This window comes from Alligator sinensis, unplaced genomic scaffold, assembly GCF_000455745.1.
Source record: "Alligator sinensis unplaced genomic scaffold, ASM45574v1 scaffold377_1, whole genome shotgun sequence".
Classification (NCBI taxonomy): domain Eukaryota; kingdom Metazoa; phylum Chordata; order Crocodylia; family Alligatoridae; genus Alligator; species Alligator sinensis.
In genome coordinates this window covers 2322066-2345754 of record NW_005842047.1, presented here as the reverse complement: position 1 = coordinate 2345754, position 23689 = coordinate 2322066, and the positions used below count along the sequence as shown (strand labels likewise).

At 42.8% G+C, this 23689-nt stretch overlaps 2 protein-coding genes across 3 annotated transcripts in view; one reads left to right on the top strand and one right to left on the bottom strand.

Moving 5' to 3' along the window:
- The window catches only part of ABCG5 (ATP binding cassette subfamily G member 5), a 30504-nt gene extending 8856 nt beyond the window's left edge, over positions 1-21648 (top strand). Inside the window, exons 6-13 of the mRNA XM_006022848.3 lie at positions 64-203; positions 2234-2363; positions 4292-4505; positions 5007-5212; positions 6144-6282; positions 13854-14039; positions 16334-16446; positions 18969-21648. Coding sequence (XP_006022910.1) covers positions 64-203; positions 2234-2363; positions 4292-4505; positions 5007-5212; positions 6144-6282; positions 13854-14039; positions 16334-16446; positions 18969-19165 — 1325 coding nt within the window. The 3' untranslated portion in view covers positions 19166-21648. The remainder of the gene's footprint in view (positions 1-63; positions 204-2233; positions 2364-4291; positions 4506-5006; positions 5213-6143; positions 6283-13853; positions 14040-16333; positions 16447-18968) is intronic.
- Positions 21649-21785: 137 nt separating this feature from the next.
- DYNC2LI1 (dynein cytoplasmic 2 light intermediate chain 1) overlaps positions 21786-23689 on the bottom strand; it is a 34439-nt gene continuing 32535 nt past the window's right edge. For both annotated transcript variants that reach the window (XM_025203205.1, XM_006022844.3), the window contains one exon: positions 21786-21966. Coding sequence is in view for 1 of the 2 variants with exons in the window: in XM_006022844.3 (XP_006022906.1) it covers positions 21904-21966 (63 nt within the window). In the remaining variant the exon portion in view is untranslated. The remainder of the gene's footprint in view (positions 21967-23689) is intronic.

Sequence of the window (23689 nt, the reverse complement as noted above, 5' to 3'; positions counted from 1 at the left end):
AACACTACAAAATTTGCTCTCTTTTAAATGAGTTTTCAGAAATTCTCTCTATTATATTCACAGAGGTCATGTTACTTGATGAACCAACTACAGGGCTGGACTGCATGACTGCAAATCAGATTGTCTTGTTGCTTTCAGAACTTGCACACAAAGACAGGATAGTGATTATTACAATTCATCAACCACGGTCAGAACTCTTTCGGGTAAGGAATGTCAAGTGATGATGGCATTTTACTGAGTTTCATAGTACACAGTTTTTACTGAAGCCAGAAGTACAAGAGAGATCAGTAAAGCCTGGGTGCATCTAAATGAGATGCTACTGCGCAGTCGGTACTGTGCATTTATTTAGTACTTGTATTAGGAGGTAGTAAATGAATGCACAGTAACCGGAATTACAGCGCAGTAGCATCAGCTAACATCTTTTAAGTGATGCTACTGTACAGTAGCATATTAGCACTGTCCGTGCTATGACATGCTACTGCTCAGTATTATTTGGCTACTGCGCAGTCAGCATCTTGTGTAGATGTTCCCCTTCCATCTTCAAATTCTAATACTGGCTCCCTATTTTCAGTTACATTAAATTCAGGCTTCTTGTCCTTACATTCAGGATCTTTACAGTTTTTCCTACTCCCTGTATATTTGACCTTGTTCCTCATTGTACTCATTCCTCTACCGTATCAATGATACTAACTTCACATGTACACTGCCTTTTATCTTCCCTAACTTATTTTCTGCCTTCCCTCTTCCACCTTCCCCTGCCTTCCAAAACTGATGTATGCTATACTCTCCTCCACATACCTTTCCAAGACTAATGTATTCATTTACTTACTTTTCCTATGATGGCTATGAAGTCCAGCTAATATGGGATAGGTTAAAGGGAAGTGAGGTATAGTTTGTGGGCTTGTTTAAGTTTTTTAAATGACAATGCACATAATGGCTATCATTTTCAAAAGTGACCAGTAATTTTGTATATCCAACATAATACCCTAATTGGTCCTGCCTTTTATGTAGTACTAAGCACCAAACATAAATATCAAGTATGATATGCTCACACTATTCAGGTCCACTGGGTAAAAGGATGAGAAGCAGAAAAAACACTTGGAGTTTGGATACAGCTGTGGAAGGCTTTCTTTGATGAAAGTTCTGTGATACAAAGTCAAACCTGAGTGCAAGGGACCTGCTGGTAACAGTAATTTAGAGTTTCCAGGCACAACTTTTGCCCTTAGGGTCAACTCTGGGAGGTTGCTGAAACTTAGAAAACCCCAGAACTACCTAAATTATTTTGGTGACCTCTACAGCCCCTGGAGCAGCCAGTTTGGGAGGGTGCAAAATGGCTTAAAGCCAGTTTACCATCTACTGGTCTGCCCCCACTCCAGATTTGTGGGTTCTGTGCTACATATTTGAGTACTACAGCATAGACTCTCACCCCAGCTGTTTTAGATAATCTCAGACTGAACACCTAAATTTACTAGATAGTTTAAAAAATATTGGCCAGTGTATATCAAAATTGCACGTACATTGATGTTATCCTTCCCCCTACCCTAAGCAAATTGTGACTTCTTAAATTGAAAGCTCTTTGAGACAAGGACTTTATCTTCCTCTATGTATAGATAGTGTCTATCATTTATTTTGTGAGCATTGTTAGAGTGCAGATATAAATAGCAGACAAGGTTCCTTGTGTGAATCTGATATCTTTTATTAGACCAACCCAAATAGTTGGAAAATAGTTATTAGGCAAGCTTTCGGGTTCAAAAACCCCTGTGATATAAATAGCAATAGTTCAAATCTTTTAATTTAGAGCACTTCACAAATACTAACTAATCATCCTAACCACCTTATGAAGCAGATTAGTACTTTTGCGCTTGTATCAGAAACTGGGGTAACTGAGACACAAAGAAGGTCAGTTAATTAACCAAGATAAATCAAATCTTCATCGAAATTAAGGTCAGAAACCAAAAATTAAGGGTTCATATCCCTGTTCTCAGACTATACCTTTCTTTCTTGCATGCTGTAGGACCCAATATACTTTGAGAAGAATCCATTGTAATCGATTAAGAATGTAACAAAACAGCTTGTGGGGTCATCACGGGAAAAATACCTCCTTTGTAAGCATAGAAATTATGTATTGTGGAAATTTAATGGCAGGCCAAAGTTAATCTTCCTTTATTAGCTTGTTAGTGATGTTCTTGTTAATACTGTATAGTCATCATTAATCTGTTATTTGTCCAACCAGTTATTTGACAAGATTGCTATCATGAGCTTTGGAGAACTGGTTTTCTGTGGGAAACCTACAGAAATGATCACATTTTTTAGTGATTGTGGCTATGACTGTCCTGAGCACTCAAATCCTTTTGACTTTTATGGTAAGTTGAACTCAGTCATATTATCAGACACACTGATAAGTTCTTTCAGGCAAAGAAGTTGAAGGTTTTGCCAATGGAGAACTCATTTATTCTAATTTTTCCTGAAAACTAATTATACTACGCTTATTTATTCTATTTCCTGTAAGTGGAAAGTTACCCTTATTCAACAGAATGGCTGCTCTTAGTTCTAAGAGGAATAGTAAATGTGAGATCGGCAGCAAAAAAGGTTAGGTTGGTCCTGAAAGCATGCAACTTCTGTTTAGCATAATATTTATTTAAACCTTTGGAATATATGGCATTTAGATGCCATGGTGATAGGCAAAGTAGAGTCCAGGCATGCAGGTTGTTGATCTAACATTTCACTTTGGCTCAGTAAAGAGTAGAAATATGCAATAGCACTGCAGCCATAGCAGATGAAATAGAGTCAACTAAGGGTGCAACTGAAGTTCCAGGCTCAGGACCCCTTTGGATTCCTAACAGCCATTCCTCCTGTTGCCTTTACAGGAAATTGAAAATGTTTAGCCACTTTAAACTACTTTATAGAAGGATGCACTCCCAGGCTTAAACTGAAGAGATCTCTTGATTTTTGTTTTTAGGTGTCAATTGTCCTCTCAGTTACTGGGGTTCTTCAAGATGTTCTGTCCATGCATGTGTGTTGGATCTTGTTGCTGAGCTGTGCCTGAACCCTGCCTGTTCTCTCTCCTCTAGTTAAAGACATAATGATTAGAGCAGCCTCAGCCATACCTCAATTAATCTTGATAATTCAGAATCTCAATTTAAAGACAGTGCAAAAAAAAGGTGACGAGTCATGGGAGAACCACAGATTCTGTCAAGTAGAAAGAAACCATTTTGTTGTCTTAAAGCGTGCAGCTGTGTGCATCCAACTCTAGGTGGCCGTCCTCTCATGAAAGTAGTTTTGAGGTGGTCTAGCTGCCAACTAAAAGATTATTATAACATTGTTCTGCTAAACATGGTCTCTGATCTTGCAGCCACTCCTAGTAGCCTCCTTATAGATCTGTATCATGCAGATATTTTTGTGAATTAGCTTTTAAGTCCTCCCTGGTTTCTGAAAGGAAGCTTCTTGAAAAAGCAAATACTTTTTCTGCATCAAAAATGATGCTTAGCAAATAATCATTGATGATTTGCTCTGCATGGTTGAAGTGAAGTGAAGGAATAAGGGTTTTGTTGTCTCTGAAAGCAGCCAGGCTGACAACCTTGCTCCTAAATTGAAGAGGCCCAGCACCCAGATGTGTATAGACTTGTTAGAAGCCAGCTTGGTTAGTTGGTTCATTACTGTCCATCTAGTGAATGAGTTAGGGCTCTGAAGGGAGTTATTCTAAGCAGGAGTGATGGACTGCCTCTATATCTTGATTAGCAAAGAGGTTAATGTCCCTTGCTAGGTAGCGAGAGAGAAGAATGTGGCCAAGAGACTAGGGAAGGAGTAGATCTTCTTGCACAGCCCTGTCTGATGAAGCCCCTTCTGTTCCAAGGACAATATCAGAGAGGTAGTGACTTCCATCAGCAGTAAGTCAGCTGGAACTTTTATCAGTAGCAGCTCTGGTACTAGTAATGCAGTTTTTAAGTTGAGAAATTTAGTACTGTATGTAGACCAAATAGCTTTAGGACCCATCATGGATTTTACATTTATGCAGTGATTAATTTTAGGAAGCATTATATATACATACCCAGATGTTTGCTGAAATTAGGTTTACTACATTCATGTTTGGTCTCTCTGAACAACTGATTATAAGCTATATTCATTGTTATCATATTTATGCTTGTTTCTAATGGCTTTTTTTGCCTCCCACAGATTTTATTTGTTATATGAGGTGAATAATTTGGAAGGATAGGAAATGAGAATATAGGAAAAATAAATTACGGAGTCTTCGGTTATGTATATAGTTTAATGCTGTTTTGTGAATTTCCAGTGGATCTGACATCTGTAGATACTCGAAGCAGAGAACGTGAGCTGGAGACCTACAGTAGAGTTCAGATCATTGCATCTGCCTATAAAAATTCAGAGATCTTTTCCAAGACTTTAGAGGCCATTGAAAGAATGAAACACACAAAAGATATGACTTCTATACCTTTCAAAAGCAAAGATTCACCCAATGGATTCTCCAAACTCTGGATCCTCTTACGGTAAAAAAGCAGTTACAAAAACTAATATTGAAACTCTAATTCTATAACATTTAGACAAAATCATTTTCCTTGGATAGACATTATTTCTTTCCCACTGCAACTCATTTTCCTTGTGTTTAGCTTTTATATGGCAACATGCTGTGGCATCTTGGGTTTTATGCTGTAGCACTCTTGAGATCCTTTCAAGGGCACTATGGGGTGCTATGCAATGTTAACACTGTTAGGTGTACAAACACGAGTCACAAGATAAACCCAGAGATTCAAATAGGTGTTTATAATGTTGAAGCCATTTTGATTTGTTGTGGTCTTTCTGAGTTGTTTGCAACAAAACAATTGCTCTCTTATTTTTCTGTAGTCAAAAAATGAGTGAAAAGTAAAAGCTGGCATTTTCTGAGGACTTGCCTTGAGCTAAACAAGGGTTGCCTTGAATCTAAAAAGGTTGAGATCCACTGGTTTAATCACTGCTAGCTAAAAGACGCAATGATTCTGTTTCTGTATCAGGAGAACAACAAGGAATTTCTCCAAAGATAAGATGGGCGTCATCATGCGTCTCTCCCAGAATCTGTTGCTTGGCCTGTTCATAGCATTTTTCCTTCTCCGACTGAAGGATGACCCTCTGAGAGGAGCAGTGCAAGATCGGGTGGGGCTCATTTACCAGTCTGTGAGTGCCCCACCTTATACAGGAATGCTCAATGCTGTTGCCCTATGTAAGTTTGTGATCTGTCCACATTATATGCAGCAACCCATGCATACGCTATAAGTGCTCTTATATGCTCTTATATGGCATATGCTATATGGACCTCTTTTAAAAATGTTAATTACAGAGACAGTGCATCTTAGAGTTGCTTGGTTGTACTGTAGGTGGAGAAATGTCCTGTATGTATTTATCCTAGTGTATCATGTTGCTATTTCACATCCTCCTAGTGAAAGTGGCAAGGAGCATAAAACCATGACTCCATCTAAGCCTTGTCTATCCCTGTCCATATGCTAAGGCTGAACAGATGAACTCTGCAAGAGTAGAAGAGTCCTGATGGCCCACCATACTCTGGTGTGGCTGAGTATAAGGCAGGGCAAAGTCTCACTGTTAAGTTACACAGTGTTAATTGAAATAATGCCCATAGATATGGAAAGGGCGAAAGAGTAATTAAGTAACTCTTAGATAAGAATGATATTAGATCCTTATGTTGTCGTATGTGATCCTCAAAACAATTACGTTCTTATTAGAAGCTGTTTCTTTTACAGCTGCCATAAATAAGCCACCCATGTAATGATTTGGCAGCTGGCAATTGTTGTGTCTGTCTAGGGAACGTTCATAGTTCGTATCCTCTCAGGATCTGAACTCATGTATGAATTGGTTAGCCATGGCAGTTCTGCACAGCCTCAGATTCTTACCTGCTGGAGGTGAAGTTTGCCTTGTGCTTGACACATATAGCCACCTCTCGTACAGTATGCAAATTGTCCCAGCTTGCTCCTGACGCTGGCTCTCACTTGCACATATGGATGGCCACCAGCCTGGCTAAAAAAGAAAGCATTTCTGAACTATTCTGATAAAATGTTGCCTTGTCAAGTTTGCTAGCAGCAATTCTTCTGTGGCCTCCATAGTCAAGGGTACTTTAATTCCTTTTGTACATGTTCCAGTTCCTCCTTTACGTGCTATCAGTGACCAAGAAAGCAAAGATGGCTTATACCAGAAGTGGCAGATGCTGTTAGCATACATACTGCATGTCTTGCCTTTCAGTATCATCAGTGTGGCAATGTTCAGCACCTTTATATACTGGTAAGCATTAAGACAGCTACATCCTCTTAAGTCTTGTATTTACTGTCTTCCCTCAGGAATAATCCTTTCCTTTTAGATCCCTTTGTCCCTCTTGTGATTCTGTTCTTTTTACTTTTAAGCAACATAGAAGAAAGTTCTTAAATGCTTATAAGTAATTTTTGAAAACAGCATTGATAGCTCCTAAACAAAGATATTATGTCAATTATGATGTAATAAATGCTGTCGGTAAGTGAAAGATCTTCACGTAATAGCAACCTCAAGTGTTTAAGATACCAGTTTTAGCTTCCTTTTTGTGGAAATGGATTCAGTGCACTGTTTCAAAATATGCAGTCTTGGTCAGCTAAGAGGGCTTTAAAAAGAAAGGCAAAAAGACAAATAGTCAGGATGGAAAGACAGACACGTGTATCTGGGTGGCAGTAAGAACTCAAGTTTTACACACCCAGTGGTGTTTGTGACTTAGTGAAAACCAGGGGAAGCAGTGATGTTCTCTGGGTTTGGCCTGGTCAAGTCTTCCCTTAGGATTAAGATGACAAAAGCACAATGATTTCAGGGTAAATCTTTGGGTCCCAAGAGAAGAGGGGATGGCAACTAGTGGGAAAACTTTTTTTTTAATCTACCCATTTGTCTACCGTTGTGAATTTAAAGATCCCAGGAAGGGATGATGGGTGGAAACGCATCTTTTCATTAGATAGGAGCAGACCTAGTTTTTGGCAAACAACGTTTGGGTCCACTGATTTTCAGGTCCCATCTTCTTGTTTTCCAGACATGATCCTAGCACAGTCCATAGGTGGTATCAATAGGCCTTTTATAGACTAATATCTGCCTTTAACTTCTGCTGACTTTTAAAACCACTTTTCTGAAACAGGTTAAGTTTAACTTTTGTTACCTTGAATGGATTTGGGTATAGAGTTCTACGCAACCATGTTTATATCAGGTGTGAAGCAATTAGGAGCTGTGACGCATACATAGCACAAATTACCATTCACATTTCTTCAGCCTTATCATTCTGTATACCTCCGAGTTATTGCAGGGTGGGGGTAGTACACTGAAGATTATTATAACCTTTCCTGTGATATTTGATAGTAAAGGGACAATTACTTTATAATCTGCAGTAAAATGCACATCAATGAAGGCATTATTACCTCTGACTTCAGGTGCCAGAAACCCTTTCATCTTTCTTGTGTCCTGGATGCATGCATTGTGGTCAGTTTTAGGGTTTGTCTACAAGAGAAGGGTGTTGTAATACAAGCTACAATGTAAATTGAAAGCACAGTAGCTGCTATTCTGCAATAATTCTCTCTGTAGGCTCACTTATTCTACACTAAATGTATTGTTGACATATAGCTTAATCTACTTAGGCAGGGCTCTCCAACTGTAGTGGGGTTTTGGTGGAGAGAGGAGTGTCACACATGGCATACACCATACAGGCCATATTCCCCCCACTACCCAGCCATCGCCAACAGCAACACACATTTCCTTTGGATTTCCTCTCTGGCACATGGGCTACCCAAGTGTCCCATGTGGGCACACTGGCAACATCAGGCAACACTGGCAACATGCATCTCCCTGCAGGCTCTGCCCCACTATGTGGCAGTGAGAGTTGCAATGACCCTCAGGCTGCATCATGGCCCCTTGTGGGCTTCCAGTTGGACAGCCATGCACTTTGGAATAATTTTGTGAACAGACTAAGCTTAACTTGTCCAAAGGTAGATGTGTGGAGTAAGTGTGTACATGTGGAGAGCATCTCTGAATATTTTGTGAGGGGAGTTTCCCCAGGCAGACAAGCCCTCACAGCCACATCCTTTATCCAGGTCCTCCTGTTTTATAGGAAGCAGCGGTGTGATGTTCTGATGGGGAGAGCATTGGTGTAGTCCTTTTCAGAGATCTCAGTGACTAAGGTCTCAAGTGCAGAGACAGAATGGACCAGGGAAAATAAAATACTTTTTTTTTTAATTACCTTTGTGCTCCTATGGTTGGAAGGACTTACACACGTCATTAGGCAAGGCTTGCTGTGTTTTGATTTTTAGAGAAGCAGGAGTTTACAGGTGAGGTGGCCCTTCTTATCTCCTTGTTAAGAGGCTAGAAAAAAAGAACATCAGCTGGGAATGTCTGTACCGCTTTAAAATTGCCCCCTTCACTGAAAAATACAAAAGATCTTTCTCTCCTCTGAAATCAATCTCCTTACGGCCCTATGATCTGATTGCCGGAGACCTGGATTAGAGCATTCTGTGGCCTTTCCTGCAAATGCTGGCAATCCTCTAGGACTGTGGAGGAAGGACTACCAAAGGCAGCACCAGAGAAGGGAGAGAGAATGGACTTCCAGGAAGGTGGAAGCTGGAAGCTTTTGACCTCTGGCAGCAAGCAGAAATCTTCATCTCCACGTGCAACAGTGTGCCTACAGAAGAGATATGGAGCCCTAGCAACAGCGGAGGAGCTGCACGTTCTGTTGGTGGAAGAGGGCAGGCCTCCACATGGTTGGAAGAACTGAGACCACTGCCACCAAGAAAAAGCGACAGGTGGTGACGGGTGGAGACTTTTGAGGGGGAGGGAGGCATGACCTGTTGTCTCGGGCAGTCTGCTGCTTCCCTGGAGCCCAGATCTGAGATGTCACAGAAGAATTACTGAGACTCACTTGGCCCTCTGACTACTATGCTATGCTGCTCGTTCATGTGGGCACCACAGGAGAACATGAGCAGATCAAAAGCGACTACAGGACTCTGGGTGCAAGGGTAAAGGGGATGGGGGCTCAGGTGGTGTTCTCCTTGAGCCTTCCAGTCAAGGGGAAGGGGCCAGGCAGCAGAGAACGCATCCTGCAGTTCAATGCATGGCTGTGCAGATGGTGTTGCCAGCTGGGCTTTGGCTTCTTTGACCGCAGGATTTTGTTCCAAGGAGAAGGATTGCTAGGAAGAGAAGGGATCCATCTGATGAAGAGAGGAAAGAACATCTTTGCAAACAGGCTCACTAAACTAACAAGGGCTTTAAACTAGGTTCCTCAGGGGATAGAGACCAAAGCCCCGAGGTAAGTGGGGAAATGGATGACCTGAAGGAAGCTCAAGTGGGGGTGGGAGGGGAGGGCAACAGAGGAGGTGTTCTCCTTCTTCCCGAGAAATTAGAGCAATTGGCTAGTTATCTCAGGTGATTGTATATGAGCGCACAGTCTGGGAAACAAGCAAGAAGAACTTGAAGCCCTTGCACAGTCACAGAACTATGATGCGATTGGAATAACAGAGACTCGGTGGGATAGCTCACATGACTGGAGCATTGTCATGAATGAGTACAAACTGTTCAGGAAGGCCAGGCAGGGAAGAAGAGGAGGAGTTGCACTTTATGTAAAAGAGCCATATGATTGCTGAGAGCTCCAGTATGAAACTGGAGATAGGCCTATTGAAAGTCTTGGGTTAAGGTTAGAGGGGAGAGCAATAACAGGTAATGTTGTGGTGGATGTCTGCTATAGACCAAAAAACAGGAGGAAGTGATGGATGAGGCTTTCTTCAGACAGCTAGCAGAAGTTTCCCAATCAGAGGCCGTGGTTCTCATGGGGGACTTCAGTCACCCTGACATCTGCTGGGAGGGCAATATAGCAGTGCACAGGCAATCCAGGAAGTTTTTGGAGAGCATTGGGGACAACTTCCTGGTGTAAGTCCTGGAGCCAACTAGGGACCATGTTCTTCTTGACCTGCTGCTCACAAACAGGGAAAATTTGGTGGGGAATGTAGTAGTGGATGGCAACTTGAGCAGCAGCAACTGCAAGACGATTGAGTTCAGGATCCTGAGAAAAGGAAAGGAGAGCATCAGAGTACAGACCTTGGACTTCAGAAAAGCAGACTTCGACTCACTCAGGGAACTTATGGGTAGATGCCATGGGGGGCCAGTTTGAGCGGGAGAGGAGTCCAGGAGAGCTGCCTGTACTTTAAAGAAACCTTACTGGGGGTGCAGAAACAAACCATCCTGATGTGCAGAAAGACTAGCAAGTGTGGCAAAAGACTAGCTTGGCTTAGCACGGAACCCTTTAGTAATCTAAAACACAAAAAGGAGTGGAAGAAATAGAGTTTACAAGAAGTGGAAAGTTAACAAGAAGTTTACAAGAAGTGGAAATTTAGACAAATAACTAAAAAGGAGTATAAGAATATTGCTTGGGCATGCAGGGATGAAATGCAGGAAGGGCAAAGCGCAATTGTAGTTGCAGCTAGCAAAGGACATGAAGGGTAACAAGAAGGGTTTCTACAAGTATGTCAGCAACAAGAGGAGGATCAGGGAAAGTGTGGGTCCCTTAATGAATGCAAAAGAGCAGGTTAGGGATTATTTAGAAAAGCTGGATGTGTACAAGTCCATGGGGTTGGACAAGATGCACCCGAGAGTGCTGTGAGAATTGGCCGATGTGACTGCAGAGCCACTGGCCATCAACTTTGAAAACTCATGGGGATTGGAAGAGGTCCCAGATGATTGGAAAAGGGCAAATATAGTGCCCATCATGGAGGACTGGTGCTGCCTTAATCAGGGGGGCACATGCCCCCCCCAGCGACCAGTCAGTGACTGGGGGAGTCCCCCCCAGGGCCGATCTCCGGGAGTGGCTGCAGCTGCTTCTGGGAGCACAACAGCACTCCACTCCCTGGCCAGCACTTGCAGGGTGGGCACTGGTGCTCCCACCTGCCCCCCCCTGCCCATTGCCTAAGAGGTGAGGGTGCTGGTCAGGGGGTGCACATGCACCCCCATGTACCTCCTACATGTCACCACTGGTGCCCATGTTTAAGAAAGAGAAGGAGCAGCCAGGGAACTGCAGACCAATCAGCCTATCTTAGTCCTGGGAAAAATCATGGGGCAGATCCTCAAGGAATCCATTTCTAAGCACTTGGAGGGGAAGGTGATTAAGAACAGTCGGTTTGGATTCACCAAAGGCAAGTCATGCCTGACCAACCTGATTGCCTTCTATGATGAGACGACTGGTTCTGTGCATGTGGAGAGACCAGTGGATGTGATATACCTTGACTTTAGCAAGGCTTTTGATACCGTCTCCCACAACATTCTTGCAAGCAAGCTAAGGAACTATAGGCTGGATGAATACCAACCTTTGTTGGTATCTTTGTTGAGATACCTCAACAAATTGGGGGGTTGGACCAAAAGAAGTCTTATGAGGTGCATTAAGGAGAAGTGCAAAGTCCTGCACTTAGGACAGAAGAATCCCATGCACCAGTACAGGCTGGGTGGCTAAGCAGCAGCTCTGCAGAAAAGGACCTGGGAGTTATAGTGGACAATAAGCTGATTATGATCCAACAGTGTGCCCTTGTTGACCAGAAGACTAACAGCATACTGGGCTGTATTAGTAGAAGTGTTGTGAGCAGATCAAGAGAAGTGATTAGTTCCCCTCTCTTTTGACACTGGTGAAGTCGCATCTGGAGCACTGTGTCTAGTTTTGGGCCCCTCACTATAGAAGGGATTGGACAAGTTGGAGAGAATCCAGCAGAGGGCAACAAAAATATAGGGGCTTGGGGGCTGGCATACATGACTTCTGAGGAGAGGGAACTGCGTTTATTTAGTCTGGAGAAGAGAAGACTGAGAGGGGATTTAAAAGCAGCCTTCAACTACCTGCAGGGTGGTTTGAAAGAGGATGGAGCAAGACCACTCTCAGTGGTGGCAGATAACAGAAGAAGGAGCAATGGTCTCAAGTTGCAGCAAGGGAGGTTTAGGTTAGATACTAGGAAGAATTTTCTCACTAGGAGTGTAGAAAATCATTAGAACAGGTTACCCAGAGAGGTTGTGGACTCTACATCCTTGGAGGTTTTTAAGACCTGGCTAGGCAAATCATTACCTTGGATGACCTAATTGGAGATGGTCATGCTTTGAGCAGGAGTTTGGACTAAATGGCTTCCTGAGGTTCCCTCCACTCTTGTGGATGCCAATCAGCCCCAGCTCCCGTTCCACCACTTTACCCAGCCATTCGCTTTTCCTTTCATTTTATTTCCTCTTGTTCCTACCCTGCTATCCTTTCTTTTTCAACCTTGCTTCGTTTTAACCCTTCAACGTTTCCCTTTTGCCCTATGCTCCTGTTTTCTTTGTTTGACTGTGTTCCATTTTCCTCATTCAATATGGGTGTCCTTCCCATTCTTTGTTTAGCCAATTTCACTTCTTTCTCAATTTGGTGGCATTTTGTCAAATCAGTCTCCCTTGCCCATGGTGGCCTTTTGACTGCCCATGTTTCTCAGGTCCAATCTCTGTCCTGCCAGTCTCTCTCTCCACCCTGGCTCCATGTCACCTATTCTTAGCTTCCAGTTCCGGTCTTTAGCCCTCTGCTAGCCTACTCCAATTCCAGTCTCCGCTGCCTTTGTTCCTCTTCCTAGTTTAATGTCTTGCTACTCCACAGTGGCCTAGGTCCATCTCTTCACCTCTTTGAACTTGAATCTGATGGATTCCTCTTCACACTGCGTGGATGTTAGGGGGGAGAGGGAAGGATAGGGAGCACAGGATAAACAGGCAGTACTCTCAGATCCAATGATTGGAAGTACCTCAGGCAGGAGCAAACTAATATGGAGATTGGCTTCATCCTGGTGGTCATTCCTGGGCTGGAGTATATTCTGGGATGTGAAAGAAAGGAGCAGAGTCGGTTTCTCTCCAGGGCTAGCAGCATGCATGCTGGCTAGTACAGGGAGCTGTACAAGGCTCATGCATGTTCTCTGAAGGTAGAATCTGCAGAGCTTTTAGCTCTTATGGTCTCGGAGGTCTCACCTATGTGCAAAATGTAACTTTCCCTTGAAAGTTTCCAAAAAGAATATGGCCCAAGGCAGACTCCTGGCATGAAAGAATTCAACCCTAACACTTAAATCTTATTTTGTGAATATCCACTAACTTTGTTGCCTATTTTAACTAGTCAATCAATGAGAATTTCCTTGTGTTGTGCGTTACGATAGATATAATTCTTTGGCTATGTACTCAGAGTAGAAACACCCCTATGACAATGTCTCTTATTTACAGATAGCCTTGTAAGTTCCCTAGGGTTCCAGCCAAGCCACTAAAGATTGCTGTTCCAGGAAAGCAGATTCTGTATATCGGGAGATAGCAGGGCTCTTGGAATGAATAGTTCTGCCAGATAGTTCATTTTTTGCTGAGTCCCTTCCATTCTCCTAGAATATAGTCTTATACTGATTCATTTTCACCTTCGTACCAGCGAACAGCAGGGGAAGGCACTTCTCACTAAGAGGTCAAGCCACGATGGAACTGGCAAAGTGCCGGAAACAGCTTGTTGGCAGGGGTGAGGGAGCATTGGTTGGTGTAAGGGAACACTAACATGGATCTTCTTGAAGATTGTTAAAAGCCTAATTTTCAATGGCCCCAATCCAGTTGTCTTTTCTGAAACCAGATTTTGCAAGTATAAAATATGACAGGTGCAAAATTTCATGTTTGATTATTTACAGATGTCATTTGGCCAGCCCATTACATGATCACAGCTCCCCGCTATATACATGGTTAAAGGACAAAACGTGCATGCACTGAACTGTATGCACTGTAAAGTAGGCAGGATTTAAAAGCTGCACCAGAACAGTCTTTTTTAAAATGCTGTTTTGCTTTTATTTGCACAGGACTATAGGTTTACACCCTGATGTTTCCAGATTTGGATGTTTCTTTGCTGTTGTCCTAGTGCCTCATGTAATTGGTGAACTACTAACACTTGCTTTGCTTGGTGTGGTTCAAAACCCAAATGGAGTCAACAGCATGGTGGTGCTACTTAATACAGCAGGAGTGGTAGTTGGAAGTGGGCTCATAAGGTAAGGCAAAAAAAAAAATTAATTAACAAACAGTCTCAAGAATGGTCTGTTGCTAGATGTCAGACTACAGAAAGTGATAATGGACAACAAGGTAGCAGATGGATAAAGGTCTACCCAGTAATCTTTAGCAAGGTGACTATCTAATCAGTTTTCTTTTTCGACCTTGTACTAAATGCAAGAATAAAGCATCTGATAAGTTTATTGTATCAATAAAATCATTAAGAAACATTTATATATTAGATTAATTGTTTCCCTCACTGATTTTTGGAGTTGGACTAAAGTAAAAGCCTAACCTTTTCAACTGGAACAACTCCTGTATGCTGTCTTCCGTGCTAACAGCAGCCCTTTGAAGCATTCACGATGGGATTTTACAAAAAATCCTACTGCTACAAAAACCTGTAGGAACCAAACTGCTGTTAGAAGCCATGGGAACTTTAAAAAACATTTCCTATTGTCAGCAAGGCATCAGTGTTGTCGTCATTGACCATATATTTTGTTTTGTTGTATTGTTTTAATTTAGACATTGTACATTCATGACACTCACTGTACACCCACGACACTTGCTGTCTTTGTACAGTTCCTTTCTTAAATGTATCTGTTTTGAAATCAGTCTCAGATTTTTGAGAAAAATAATCAAACATGAAAACTATTATTGTGAAAATTCACCTTAGGGCTCTGGTAAATGAGGCACACATTGAGACTTCCCATAGGACTGTAATAAGTTCTAACAGAGGCAATATCTAGGACTGCTGTGTATTTGGGAGCATGTGATAGTGATCCGCAGGCAAGCATACGAGCCTTTACAATGATGAAGGTGCCTCTGTCTCTCCTAAACTTTAAGTAGGGCTGGTTCATCAAAGTAAATTGACACACACTCCGCTTTTATCCACTGTTACATTCAGTGCATTTTTGTTGTGAAAGTGGTTCCTTTCCCATTTCCTAAATGCTTCCCTGATCTCTTTATACAGTTTCAGTTTGTGTTTTTTTTACCTTGTTTTATAGCACAAAGACGGTATGAGTTAGAGCTGTAAATCTTCATGGGCTCTGAAGAGAATTTGCAGTCAGTTAGACTTAGTTTTTGGACAATTCTGTTGCGTTTGCTGTGGTTGGTTGTAAAGCATTAGTGGTAATCTCTTGTGGACGCACAGAGTGTACACTTACTGAGGATAGCTGTTTCAATCAGATTGTATACAGTCTGTTTCTATTAGTATTATTGATTCTTTGTCTGGCCTGTATCAATAGCAATGTTTTAGGGATAATTATTCATTTTATGTTATCTTATTGGGAAATGAGATGCATATACCTGGTAGATTTCTTAATCATATGTTAGGGGTCTACTGAACTCAAGGAGGAGACTGGCCAATTGTGTGGGCAGATTCTGAGGCTGGCACAGTGGGGCCCTCCCACAACTCTAATTGGCCAAAGGGCCCTGGCAGTCCTAACCCTTCTTACAGATTGCCACATGGCACATGGTCACTGTGGCTTAATTACCCAGATTAAGCCAAGAGAAATCATTAATCCAGGGGTTATTAAGCGTGGATTAATGTCTTCCCCAGTCTTAATCAAAGTAATTTAAACCAGTTTCAGGCCATCCCCGAGCAGTGGGCTCCACGATTTTGGCAAGCATCCTGCAAAACAAAAAAAGCCAACCTCCCACCCCCCATCCTGGCAAGCAGAGCACAAGGAGGAGGGGAAGGGGCAGGGAAGGAGGCAGCAGAGGCTACAGGCAGCTACTACCTGCAGCCTCTGCACCTCCTGCTGCGAGCAGCCCTGCCTCCCCCTCTTCCCTGCCCCCTCCCACACGCCCTGCGCTCCTAGATTCTCTACTTGCCAGTAAGTTTTTTTTTGCAGTGAGCCTGCCATTTTTCACATAGCCAACCCAAATTCGTGGTTGGTTTCCACAAAAATCACACACTCACGAATAGGTTCCTACATAAAGTACATTATTATTTTTTACTGCACCTAATCATTTTTTCATTTGTTTGGTTAGCGTTTTGATAACAAAGCAGCATGAATATCCCCAAATTGTATAACATTGCTTACTACTCTGCACAAACAGTTAATCTTTGTACCTCCTGATACATGCATAAAGGGCAGCATCTTCTTGAATGGGCCCCTGGCACTTGAGGTTACAAAACCAGTGTGTGTACTTGTACTGTACAAGCACCATTAAGAAGGCTCTTTGAAATGTGCGCCTCAGAAAGGGGAGGGGGCTGAACAGTTACTGCAATCATGGGTAGCATTGCCTTTTAGCAAAGTACATTAGTCCATTAACTCACTTTTGTTTGTTTAAGGAGCTTGGAAGAAATGCCTACACCTTTTAAAGTGCTAAGTTATCTCACGTTTCAGAAATATAGCACTGAGGTTCTTGTAGTCAATGAATTTTATGGATTAAACTTCACATGTGGTAAGTGGTCTGTTAAACCTCCTAAAGCTTTTGAAAGTCAAGGTACTGAGAGATTTCTTGCATGCTCAAGAGAAAAATAAGTGAGATGCGTTTAAACCTGCGTTTGTTTAGAATTGTTATTTTTGGACCAAGCAAAAGACCCAGGGCCCCCAATGAATTGTGTTCTTATATGCATTGCAGCAGGGCTTTGACACAAACATAATGGTAAAGCACAGGCAATGAGACAGTCACTTAGCACTAAGAGCCAGATTCAAAATATGATTTAGGTGATCCTGCTGCTTTTCAGTTGGAATTTGCTTGCCATTTCCTCAGATGTGTAATTCGACACAGCTCACTCTAAATGTTCAGGCACAGGTGAAGCTCTACACCTTCTAGCATTTGGCTGAGAAAGGACAAAGATCTTTGAAACCAAAACTACTCCATATCCTCAGAATTGCTGCCATTTTGCATGAGATGCACACGTTGGCCGCTTGATGCGTGACAAGGGTATAGTCCCCTAAATTGAAACTGTGGGTTTTTAATGGTGATTCACCACTGTGGTGAAGGGCCCAATCCTTTCCTCTCCTCCACCCCCAACGTGGAGTCTGCCCACGTCTCCCGTGGCAGGGGGCGAGCTGCTGGCAGGCCAAGCAGCCCCTGAGTTGCAGGGGCCCCCAATCCTTCCCTCTGCAGCAGCAGTGCCCCCCCGAGGCCAGCTGGGTGGGCTGCTAGCAGATGGGTGCTGCCCGGGGGGGCACTGCTGCCGTGGAGAGAAGGTCCAGGGCCCCCCACAGCTCAGGACCCACTGGCAGCTCATTCTCCGGCCGTAGGAGAGGCAGGCAGGCTCTGTGGAGAAAAAAAAAAAAAAAAAAAGAAAAAGAAAAAGAAAAAAAAGGATCAGGCCCATTGTCGCTTTTTTTGCCCCCCTCAGTGGAGCCTGACTGTACGAGCGGCCACCAGGCCATGCAGCCCCCAAGCTGCAGGGGAGCATGGCCCTTCCCTCCGCGGCATGTGACTAGTGGGTGGGTGCTGCCCCAGCTCACAGGCAGCACCCGGCCTGATCCAACTCTTCCCTGAACCTGAGCTGGGGCACCACCCACTTGCTAGCAGCCCACCCAGGTGGCCCCACGGGGTGCTGCTGCAGTAGAGGGAAGGATAGGGGCCCTCCGCAGCTCAGGAACTGTTCAGCCCAATGGCAGATTGCCCCAGCCATGCGAAGTGCAGGCAGGCTCTGTGGAGAAAAAAAAAAAAAGGATCGGGTCCCTCACTGCTTCTGCCTTCAACCCACCTCTTCCGTGATGGGGGAGCGAGCTGTCAAAGGCTGCAATTTTACAAATAGCTACATTGCAAACTAAACTACATGTGGATGTGGTTTACTTTGCAACATAGCAAACTCATTTAAATAATAAAAAACCTCTGCATGTGTACAGTGATGCAATTAAACCGGAAAAACAGCCAGTTTTTATCACGTGTACAAGCACATGAACCCTGCCTAACCTGCTTGGGATTCATTATAAAGAAGAAGAAGAGCCTACCTTCTGACCAGTAGTGTAGTGGCGAGAGCACTTTCCCATGAAGCAAGACAGCTAGGTTCTGAGAGGGGATTCAGTGTGGGATTCAAACCCACATCCCCCATTTTCTAGAACACAGCCCCTATCACCAAGCTATGGACTAGGCTGTAACATCACCTAAGAACTCATGGGTACTCAGTGACACTGTAGTTCACACTTTAAATGGACAGCTGCATTCTAGGCCAATGTCTATTCCCACCACTTTCAGGATGCAATCCTATTTAGAGTGTACTGCAACAGTCTAATTTAGTCAGGACAAGAGGCCTATGTTGTAGCTATGACAGTAAGACCTTGCACTTCATTTTAAGGATATCAAAGCACTTTAGAAACATAAATAAATCTCATGGTACCAGACAAACAGTTTTCCCAGTAGGATAGTAGCCTGCTTTGGAGCATTGTGGTAGAATGGCTGAAGTGTCTCTCAACAGTGCCAGGAGTGTGCTTGAGCCCTACTTTGGGCTTGTGCCAAAGGCTGCACTTGGTTGCTCCAATTGAAAATGAGAACATGGTCATTTGGGTTGGGAGTCTGATGGCACACATTGCTCCGCTGTGAGCAACTGGCTATGGAAACTTGACATCTTGCTAGCTGGAAGAACTGTCAGGCTTCTTTGATCCTATGTCTCTTGCTGGCATTGTATCTTGTGGGCCCTACATCTTTTAATAAATGGCCCCAGTAATTTCATTCCTCTCTTCAGAAAATACAGTATAGGCTAGACACAAGGAAGAAGAAAGTCCCAATTCCCATTTTCAGGGCACAGCAAAGCAACACTTCCTCAGTTGTAGGTAGGACCCTCCACAACCACAGGGAAAGATACAAGAGCTGGGAACATACAGTTTTTAGAGGAAGGAATAATAAGGTCAAACACCTTTAATGTAATGGAGTTAGCTTAAAATTTGGTCTCTGGCTAGAAATCGGGGTTAATAATTAGCCTTCCTGCTCCAGGAAATAATTCATAATTTTTTTTTTGGCAGGTGGCTTCAATATTTCTACTGGAGCTGGTTCAACATGTCTTTTCTCACAAGGGATTCATTTTATTGAAAAAACCTTTCCAGGTGCAATGTCCCGGTTCACAACAAATTTCTTAATGTTGTATGCCTTCCTACCAGCACTTGTCATCACAGCAGTCATGAGTTTTAAAATAAGAGATAGAATTACCAGCAGGCAATAAAACCATTTGAAATTCTAGCCTGGCTATACAGTACTATACTATTAGAACCTGTAGCATTTGACTTATTTTTCTTGATGTTACATGAAATTTACATGCTTTTACATTAAACTACAGAAACATGCTTATTCTCTAATTGTGTTTCCAGTGTGTTTGTGTTTTGATATAAAATACTGTGGTTTTTTGAAAGCATTAATAGTTTAAAATTATATTATTATTTTCCCAATATCATATGTAACTTAAAATTTTGGGTAGTGCTGGCTGAATCTTCTTTGAAATATATTTTTTCAAAGTTCTAAATTGTAAATTGTAGTTTTCTTTTTGTCTGTAAAGTACTAAATAGGTTATTATCATACCCTGTGAAGTTTATTAGTAACTCACTTAGAATAACCTAGTGTTTATCTAAACAATGTAGGATTTGCTTGTACATTTAAAGAATGAACTAAGGTACATTGTTGTTAGGGCAAGCTGAAAAATTTTCTTTTTTTTTTTTGATAGATTAGGTTTTGGAGGAAATAAATTTGCTTTAGAGGAGGAAGGTATTTTTCCTACATAAAATTTAATTTGCTTCCAGACAAAAAAAAAAAGTTTTGGGATATTTGAATGGAAAATGTTTAGCCAGCTCACATAATATAGTTTTTGACATAAAATTAGGTTTTGAGAGAATGACATTTTCACAAAACATGTTTTCCCCCCTTATGGAAAAAAGTTCTTCACATTTTTAATGAAAAAATAATGTATAGGGCATTATTTTCCCCAACCTTTAACACACTCTGAATGTGACAAAATGTTTTAATGAGTATTCAGCCCTCCCCTGTGAGCATATGTATGTTAAGCACTATACTTTTTTTCTATTTTTTGTGTGCTAGTAAAGGAAAGCAAGCAAGATGCTTGTAAACAGTGTACATTCAGGAAAGTGCCCATTTAAGTTAAAGATCATAGCAGAAGTGCATATAGGCTCTTTCTGTAATAGAATATCTACAGTTTTGTTAATTTTTTTAGGTCCCTGGCACAAGTTCATTTAATGGTATGATTGTTGAGATCAGAGATCCAATTCCAATTATGCCATTACTACTTGCCAGTAGAAGGGGACCCGGAGATTATGATCGTAATCCCAGACTTCCTCTGCACTGACAAATTGACAAAGAAGTACCTGGGCCTACAATCAGTTACTTGTCAGCTGGCCCCTGGAATCCTACAGGGGACTTGAAGCAGCTCTCATGAAGTCTTGGCAGGTAGTCAGTTGATTGTCGGCCTAGCCCCAGACTGCACTAGGGCGGGTTTATGCTCCTGTCCCCATCGTCCTGCTGCTGAACACTCTTGTGCCTCCAACCTCATCCAGTCCTTCTGCCAGCATAGAGTGCCCTGGTCTTGAATTGGCCCTGGTGTGCTCCTGGGCTGGGTTGACAACCAGCTGATTGTCAGTCTATCTCCAGATCTTATCCAAGCTGGGTCAACCATCAGCTGATTGTCACCCCAGCCCTAGATCTCAGCAGAGCCAGTTGGTTGAATCCTCACTGCAGTCCAGGGAATGGAACTGACAGTGAGCTGACTGTTGGCTGCACCTGGGACAGCCTTGGGTTTGGTTTCAGAACAAGGTTGTCCAGGCCAGGCTCACAATGAGCTTACTGTCAAAGCCTCAGGCCCAGGAGCTTTAGCTGGGCTACTGGATGGAGGGGATCAGAGATTCTTGGTTGTGGGGCTGGAGGGGTGCAAGCTGAAGGGCTTCATCCACTGAGAATTTCAAATATGCTGGAAGCCTTTGATCCCCACACTGGGCAGCCCAGCCAGAGCTGCCACATGTGTGTTTTAAAGTCTCTGGTGGGGAAGCTGCCTCAGCAGCATTCTTCAAATTCCCTGTGTGGGTGCTTCTGGTTCTCCAGCTGAAATGTACCTCATCCTGTGCAGCTGCTGCTTCCACTGAGCCCCAGGAACTTAAAAAAAAGTAGGCATGCAGCTGGTGCTTTCAGATGCACACCAGCTTTTTAAAGGTCTGAGGATGCAGTGAGCCGGAGATCAAGGAAATGCTCCCTGATGCCAGTCTCATAGTGCCCCCACCCCCACATCTGCCTCTGGTAATCAGACAGAAGTGCTGGGTCCAAGACCCAAAGCTGCTCCCAGCCCAATCTCAGACTCGGGAGGAAATGGTTGTGTCCCAGACCCTGGAGCTGCCCTATGCTAAATCTCTATGCTCATTCAAAAGTAGGGAAAAAAGCCCCCATCTTGGATTTAAATACCAGCCCAGGACAGGCCGCTGCTGTGGCTCCAGGCTCAGAGCTGCAGCCACTGCCTGTGCAGGCCAGGGCCAGAGCTAGAGCTATTGCTGTTACTGCTGCCTGTCTGCTGCCCCTCCTGTCCATTTTCCCTACTGCTGCTACTGCTTTCCCTGCGGCAATGGTGGTGATGAATTTAAGATGACCCTCCAATAATTACATTCTACATACATAGAAAACTACAACAAATTTACAATTTTCCATGTTTTTAACTGGGGGGTCATCTTAAATTCAAAGTTTTCTTGGATTCAGGTAAATAAATAGATTGTAGAAACTTGAAAACCACAGTAAATAAGATCACTACCAGGCTGAATCATAGAATGGTACAGAAACTGTTTAACGATTCTGTGTTTGTGGTATTATTTTGCCAACTGTACAAAATACCTATTTAAATGAGTTGTGTAATAGTCAAAACAAATGTACAAAATCAAAATTAAAAACAGGGTGAGAATTTAGCCTTTAAGTAAGTCAAGATTCCAACTCCATTTCTTTCCAGGACTTGGAAGCATTTCTCTTATATTGTTCCAGTTCCTGCAACACAAACACATATATTGAAACGTTTTTAACTTAACATTCTCATGAACCAACATAATAACAAAACCCATGGATTAATTTTCAATTTTCAAATCTAAATCATACAGACAAATGGTCTATTTTTCTAAATCAAAACAGTGAGAGTAGTTTTATCACCATCTTGCTGAAATTAAAAATCCTGAGCCTTAGAGGCTGACCCAGGTACCATCAGGCAGGATACCTAAATTTGATTTCTTCCCATAAATATCTACTTTTGAGGGCAGGCCAACCCAGAGGCTGGACTGTTTAGGTCAGGCTTGTCCGACAAGCAGCCCGCCAAGCCGTTTTCTGAGGCCTGAGGTGCTGCAACGGGAAACACTGTTTACTTTCATTCCCACCCCTTGTCCCTCCCCCAGCCCCTCAGCAGCTTCCTAAAATGGGGCGGGGCGGTCCTTTGGCCAGCCCACTGGGTGATAAAACGTTCATGATCTGGCCCCACATTCAAAAAGGTTGGAAATCCCTGGTTTAGGTTATACATAAATTAGCTGCTGCACAGTAAGTCAGTTTTAACTTACTCTTTTGTAACCCTGGACAACTAGTTTCAGTTATATATTGGGCTAACTTCAGGATCTTATGCCTGTTCCAAGGAATGAACCATATAGTTGGTATTCTCCATGGGAATCCTATGGCAAGAAAGACATTCCACAGAGATAACTTTAGCATATAACTTAAGGCCTGAAGTTGTCCATTGAGGGTGGTGGTGGTCCAGACAAGATCAGTTACAGCTAGGGACACCTATCAAAATCACAATTATGTGATTTTCACAGAAACTGCAAATTTGGTAGGTCCCCTGTGAAAAAGCCTGATCCCAGCAAAAAAAAGTGTGGGGACCATGAAAAAGCAGGAAAATGCAGTGGGGGAGGAGGGGGGGGGGAGAAGTGGAATTTGCTTCCTTATAAACAGGTACTCACAGGATGAAAAGGATCTTTAAATGGTGAAACCCAAAAAACACATCCTTCTATCACCAACCTGAGCTACCCTGTAGGGCCAGACCTCAATTTGGCTAGAAGCCTGTTGTGTCAGAATTTTATAGAATTTCATTTTCACAATGAAAACAGAGGTCTAGATTCTGCTGTGTTGTAGCTCTTATTTGCTTCTATAGCAAAGAGCATTTCAAGAGGAGAGAGGGTGCCACAACATTTCTTCCTATGGAAGTAGATAATGGTCAGGGGTTAACTGCCACAACTGTTCTATGCTTACTGTCTCCCTCTCAACCAGCATAAAGGGATTGTTTCAGCCAGACTGTGAACAGGGAGACTAAGGAGAGGCAGGGATATTGCCAGAGACCACTGTGCTCTGGTTATTCTGTGCCAGTCTAATGGCCCATAAAGGGCTGTTGCTAGTCAAATGGTTTCTCTCAATTGTATCAGGTTAAAGCTGGATGGTGAAAAAGTAGCTAAAAGACATATTTAACTGGTCCTACTCCTTCTTTGCTCTGGGCACTCAAAACATTTATCCCACTTTGGGCAACACTGATAACAACACAGAAGGAGGGTTCATGTGTCTAAAATTATGTCCACCATACAACTAATCAGAAGAATAAAACATTACTTTTCTAGCCTCAAGGCTTAGGGAAGCTTTCTAAAACAGCAAAAAAGGTAGAATGTGCCCAGAAAAAAAAAGTATCAGATTTGTATCTTAAGTTATTTTCATCGGTCTGGGGGAAAATTTATCTCATTAG